Source organism: Oreochromis niloticus, linkage group LG10 (genome assembly GCF_001858045.2).
Source record: "Oreochromis niloticus isolate F11D_XX linkage group LG10, O_niloticus_UMD_NMBU, whole genome shotgun sequence".
In the NCBI taxonomy this organism is placed as follows: domain Eukaryota; kingdom Metazoa; phylum Chordata; class Actinopteri; order Cichliformes; family Cichlidae; genus Oreochromis; species Oreochromis niloticus.
In genome coordinates, this window is record NC_031975.2 from 29,694,162 (window position 1) to 29,700,610 (window position 6,449).

At 40.5% G+C, this 6,449-nt stretch overlaps 1 protein-coding gene across 3 annotated transcripts; it reads right to left on the reverse strand.

The window, feature by feature from the left end:
- Nucleotides 1–1,601: 1,601 nt before the first annotated feature.
- On the reverse strand, nucleotides 1,602–6,233 carry LOC109203926 (uncharacterized). Of its 3 annotated transcripts, XM_019364103.2 has the most exons (4): nucleotides 5,953–6,233; nucleotides 4,959–5,272; nucleotides 3,149–3,568; nucleotides 1,602–2,094 (listed from the first exon to the last, which is right to left on the reverse strand). In XM_019364103.2, exons 1-4 carry the CDS (start codon nucleotides 6,230–6,232, stop codon nucleotides 1,762–1,764), a joined length of 1,347 nt encoding a protein of 448 aa, XP_019219648.2. In that variant the 5' UTR covers nucleotide 6,233; the 3' UTR covers nucleotides 1,602–1,761. The 3 variants fall into 3 exon arrangements, 2 of the variants coding, with proteins under 2 accessions (XP_019219648.2, XP_025766736.1); XM_025910951.1 differs by lacking the exon at nucleotides 5,953–6,233 and having other exon boundaries at nucleotides 4,959–5,373; XR_003221960.1 differs by lacking the exons at nucleotides 1,602–2,094; nucleotides 3,149–3,568 and adding an exon at nucleotides 3,724–4,263.
- Between the last annotated feature and the right edge of the window lie 216 nt (nucleotides 6,234–6,449).

The following is a 6,449-nucleotide window of genomic DNA, read 5'->3' on the forward strand; positions in this document are numbered from 1 at the left end:
AGTTCCTGTTGAAGTCCCAGTAAGTGTTATTAAGGAATTCTATTTATGGAACAACTATAATAATGCATAAATTAAATGTCATCTTAATTGGAAATTGTGCATATTGATATTGGCTGCAGCTTTAATCTTCTCTGCTTAACTTCTATATGCAAGATACATTTAAAAGATAAAGTAAGTGACTAGTTACTTCTTTATGTTTGTTTCTTTATGTAAAGTAATAAATGTTGAGGAGACCTTTAAGTATAATGTGTTCACCTATGGAAGTGTATCAAGAGGAAAAAGTGACTATACAAAAAATGATATGAGTCTATCTTTGTGGCTTTCTGTGCTCAAAGCTTTATAATAGTATATTTACTTTTAAACATGAGTTATTATAGCTAGAATTTTCAGTTCATGTTTCACATGCATTATTTGTCTTTATGATTTTAATTGTAATTTAAAATGTGAAAATTTTAGTTGTCCTCCATCATTCTCCCTGAGGAGTCGAGTTACGGTGACTTTGTATCTTCTACAAGAGACGCACAAGAGCAAGTTAAAAAAACTGTCGAGGAAAATATGGCAAAGTCCCAAGACTTACAAAAGGAAGCCTATGCCAGACGAGTCCAGAAGAAGTACAGAAACCTTGTGTACAGCGTTGGAGATGAAGTTCTTCTCTTGAACATGAGGAAACGTGGAAGGAAGGGAGAAAGGTTTGATCCAGATTTTTCAGGACCCTACACCATTCAAGACATCACTGGCAAATGTGTGAGATTAAAAAACACGGAAGGAGCAACTTTAAAAAATCACTACAGCATTGACCATATCAAGCCGTACAGAAGAAGCCACCATGTAAATATCAGTGACAATGAAAAATACCCAACTCACAGTCAGACAGTGAACAGCAGCACAGACCTGAAGATGCCCCCCTGCCATCCTCCTGCTGACCCTCAGTGCCAGCAAAGTCCAGAGGATACCAGACCCTCTATTATTCATTATGCACCCAAAACGGCTGACAAAAGTTGTTGCTCCCACAAGGAGTTTATTTCTGTTCCAGGACCAGAAACGCGTGAACAAGAACTTCCCTCCCGGAAACAAAGCTTAGAAAGTGAAGGTGGCATAGTGAACAACTCTTTTTGACCCGTTGGTCATTTGTTGCCAGTTTGGCGTTGCAACATGATTGACCATTGCATGACTTTGTTTGCATTTTGCAGTCTTCAACTCATATTGGATGTAAAGAAACATGCAACATGCACTGAGCTTGTGGAAGTCTGGAAATGGATCTGCCTGTCAGTAATTTTCTCTTTTGCCCACCCGCCAGGCCCGGCCCTAACCAATCTGGAGCCCCAGGCAAGATTTTAGGTGGCGCCCCCCTACATCGGCAGTGTAGTGTATGTACTCACAAGAAACCGAATAGCTTTGTCTTTGACCTTTTTTTTTTACTTAAAGAAAGCAAATTCACAATCAGAATAATTAACAAGATAAAAAAATATATGAATAAATAAATGAATACAAAAATAAAAAATGAATATATGAAATACAATAAATTTTACATACATAAACACAATAAAACGTGTCAACAAGTTGGATAAAATAAATTAAAAATACAATATAAATAAGGCCCTGCACAAAACAAGATATTAAATAAACCAGTATGACTTTAACAACTATATTACAAAAAAGGGGATCCTACAGAGTTCTCTAGTTGTGCTTTTTAATACTGCATTAACTAGAATGACTTACAAATTACTGTACACCACCCCCTCATCAACCTCACATCACCTGCTACAGCCTTACTCTCCTAGTCTTTCTTGCAGCAAAGTCATCTACAACATCATCATATGACAACTGATTTGAGACCACATGATTTATGCTTATGATGGAAAGTCCACTGAGACGTTCTTGCATCATAGTAGATCTCAGGTAGGTTTTAATGAGTTTGAGCTTAGAGAAGCTTCTTTCAGCAGCAGCCACTGTAACAGGAAGAGTGGCAAAGATTCTCAGAGCAACCCACATGTTGGGGTAAATTTCTGCCAGCTTCTTCTCATGCAGGAAGGTCAAGAGTTCCATGTTTGTCATGTTCTTTGATGGCAATGGTGGGAAATTCTGCATTTCCATTTAGAGCTGGGCGATATATCGAGTTTTTTAAAAATATCGATATATTTTTATACGAGATACAAGATGTGACAATATCGATATAGTCTATGTTACGTTATAATTATAGTTGCGGAGCCGCAAGTTTGCCTCTCTTTTGTCCACTTTTGTCTTTACGCAACGTTACTCGACCTCGCCTCTCCTTCACTGAACACAACTCCCCCTCCTCCCCCATCGCTTCACCTGCAGGCAGCGACAAGATGGACACGGCAAATCTCCGTTAATGAGTTACTGCGCATCGCCCCGTGCGTGGGGCTGGACGGTGTTAACGAGCTAACCATGCTAACGAGCTAGCCACGCTAACGCCATGCACGGCCTGAAATCCTTTCATTTTCTCAAAAGTTGACTGCGCGCCTTTTGTATGAATTCTGTTTGTGCTTGATGACCGCGAACCGATTTTATGTGATACACAGCGCTCAGCAATCTGTCAATAAATGTTTTAGTTTGACTTTGGTAAGCTACGGAGCTGCACCGCTTGATGGATTGTCGGAGCATTACGGCTACCGAGGAGCCTCGTGGAGTGATACGTACTGTGCTTCAACGTAATATTACCGTATTGTGTGTGTATAAGGACCATAAATGGCTCCTGTTCAGAGACATGGTTACGAAGCGGATTTCAAACTCCAGGCTGTCAGTCACGCAGTAGAAGTTGGGAACAGAGCAGCTGTGAAATCTGTCTATGTTATTATGCTCAGCGTCTGTTAGTTTACATTTTGACTGCACAATTGTGAGCTCTTTGTTATGCACAAAACAACATAGTTTTCTTTTATTTATAGAGCATCATTATTTAATAAATGCTCATAATTTATTTTTGAGTAGTTTTTTTCATGTACATCTATGCTGTATGTTAATAAAAGTGCCTGTGTGACATCTGGGACACAGCTTTGACTAAGAACTCTCTTTTTGTTCTTACTTTATGGCTTTAAAAAAAATATCGAGATATATATCTTATATCGCCATCCAGCTAAAAAATATCGAGATATGAATTTTGGGTCATATCGCCCAGTTCTATTTCCATTGCAAGTTCTGTGCCATTAATGTCCGGCTGGCTGTCATGGGTCAGAGTAGTACTCAGTGTTTGGCACTGCTGTAGCAGCTCTTCTTTTTGTAAGTTGTGGAAATTGAGGAGTACTCCAAACTTGTCATTCACCTCTCCAAGGTTCTGAAATCTCTCATCAAGTGAAGAGATGGCTGTATCCACTACCACATTAAAAAATGTGGTTTCCATTTTTTTAAGTGCATCTTGTATGGGCTCATCTGGAGACTCATAACCGAAGTGCCTTTTGGTGGTTCTCAATCGCTTTTGTTTGAGTTCAGCCTCCACATTCATTTCTTCACACATCTCCTTTGCCGTTGTCTGTGCATCAGAAAATCCAGTGTTTCTGTAGCTGGTGAGGGAATCTTTGGTTTTCTTCAGCAAGTCGACAGCCACATCTAGCTGCATGGAGGGCGACTGCATGAGTTTACTCACATACTGGATCTTGCTGAGAATGTCATACCAGATGGCTGTACAAATGCAAAAACGATAGGATCCAATCTCCTCAGCCAAAGACTGGGCTTCAACTCTGACCACAGGGTCTGTAGCTCTTTCCCTCACCTCCAGAAGAGCCTCTCTGACTTGCCGAGCCTGATATCTGACTGCCTCAATGCTTTTTATCCTGCTTTCCCATCTGGTCTCAGCCCATGATTTCAAGGTGGTTTTCACATGTTTCAGGAGAACACCCCACCTATGGGTGGAGGCTGAGAAGAGCTTGAATAATTTTGCTAAATGCCCAAAGTAGCCAAGGGCATCTGGTGAGCTTTTTGCAGCATCAGCTACTACCAGATTTAAAGTGTGGGCACCACATGGGACCAAAAAAGCTCTTGAGTTTAGCTGAAGCAACCTTGCCTGAACACCTTTATTTTTTCCCTTCATGTTGGCCCCATTGTCATAGGACTGTCCTCTGCAGTCTTCAAAAGGAATGTTAAGCTCCTCTATCCGTTTTAGGATGAGAGTGGACAAATGATCTCCTGTTGATTCCTCTGCAACAAGAAAGCCCAGGAAATGCTCTTTAACTTGTGGTATGTCTTCTTGTGACACTATCCTGACTATGACAGAGAGCTGTTCCTTATGACTCAGATCAGGTGTGCAATCTAAAATGATGGAGAAATACTTTGATGTTTTGATATCTTCCACAATGCGTTTTATTATTCTTGAACTGATGGTGTCAATCAGTTCATTTTGGATTGTTTTTCCCAGATAATGTATGTGACTGCCAGCTCCACTTTCTACTCTACTGACATGCTGCTTCATCACTGGATCAAATTTGGCCATAAGCTCCACTTCTTTCAGAGAATTGCCATTGTCTGGTTTATTTAATGTGTCTGTGGACCCCCTGAAAGCCATGTTTCTTTTAGCTAAGGACTGAATTATTGCCACCAAACGATGTAGAACTTCACGCCACCTTTTTCTCTCAGCCTCAGCAAGTGCCATCTCTTGTTTATCTATTGTGAGTCCTTTCGCAAAACGGACCTCCAAGTCCTTCCATGTTGCCATGTGAGCATTATGCTCCTGGCTATCATCATGGACCTTGAGCAAGTGGCTTGCATTTTTCCAGTCCTTCAGACCTTCCCTACTCAGTTTGTAATCTCTCTTGGAAAACATTTTGCAGCAGAAGCAGTGCAAGCTCTTTTTTCGAATACATAAGCCAGGTTCTTCTCACCTTTTCCCCATTGATTAAGAGTCTGTTAAAATAATCATGCTGACACCTTCGTCCGTCTTTCTGTTTTGGGAATGTGAAGTCACTATCAATTACAAATGGACCTCTGTGAACTAACTCTGTTCGTACCTTTTCAGTTAAAGCAGAAGGCCAGTCAGCAGGGTCTATTGGTGCAGCAGGAGGACCGCTTGATGCTGCTGCATCACTGCTGGGTTGTGCTGCTGAGGTGGAGGCAACAGGAACACCGCTTGATGCTGCTGCAAAACTGGTGGGTTGTGCTGCTGAGGTGGAGGCAACAGGAAGACCGCTTGATGCTGCTGCATCATGGCTGGGTTGTGCTGCTGATGCTGCATCACTGGTGGGTTGTGCTGCTGAAGTGGAGGCAGCAGCGGTAGATGTGGTAGATGGCCCAGGGGTGGGATTTAGAAACTTCAACAGTGCATCTGAAGAGAGGAGTATGTGACACCACTGAGTATTAAAGTCTAATAATAAAAACATATGATTCCAGGAATAAAATGAAATGATATAATATAAATGAAAAACCAAAGAGACATATGTATGATGTTAACTGATATGCAAATTAGATTAGATTCAATTTATTGTCATCATTACAGTGAAATGCTGAATAGCAGAATGCAAAGTAACAGTATAATATCATATGAGAATGTTATGTTATGATTATCTTTGACCGAATCACAGCAGTGCTCATATTAAAAAACAGCATTCCCTCTCATGTGATATTGCTTAATTAACATTAATGATGTGCACTTTAACAACTAGGCTTACAACTATAATATATACAGGGGTGGAAAAGTGACTATTACCTGCAGCGTAAACGTTAGCTAACCAGAAGGCAATAACAATGTAAACAAAAAACACCTGCTTAAAAGATGAATACAAATGAGGAATGGTGGGAAAGGTGGGAGTACTGTAATTACCTAACGTTACATTATTATTTTCCATAACAATTTAGCCCCCTCCACAATATTAACTGAGGTTAAAACAGTTAACTAGCTATTTATTGATTAGCAATTAGCGAATCATGTAACATTAGCTTAATGCTAAAAATTTAGGTTACTATCACATTCAGACAAATAATTTCATGTAGGCTAACGTTACCTACCTCTGTCTTTTTCTCGTTTCTCCTCCTCTTCTTTTCTCTTTTTTCTTCCCTGGGCACCTGACAGTTTTGGCCGTTTTGACATCTTGTGTTGATTTTTTGATGTGGTGACGTCCAAAAGGAACCATGATACGGGAAGGGAGGGGGCGCACCGTGCGGGGGGGCGTAATGTTGTAACAAATAATATTTCTATTAAATAAGCTTTACTTTGCATTTTAATTAACGTGGGATTATTTTTTGTATTTAGAAATAATAGTACCAACTTTTTTTTTTTTTTCAACATTTGTGGCACTGGCGTGGCGCCCCCTGATGGATGGCGCCCTTAGCATTTGCCTATACGGCCTATGCCACGGGCCGGCCCTGCCACTCGCTGTACCTTTCCTATTTCTCTGCGTGAAAATGCATGTTTATTGTGTTGACTTTTTTCCTGTTGTGGCCCGTTGGCCTTTACCCAGCTTTTCCACTAAAAATCTCATGCATGCCTGAGCTAACTTATCATA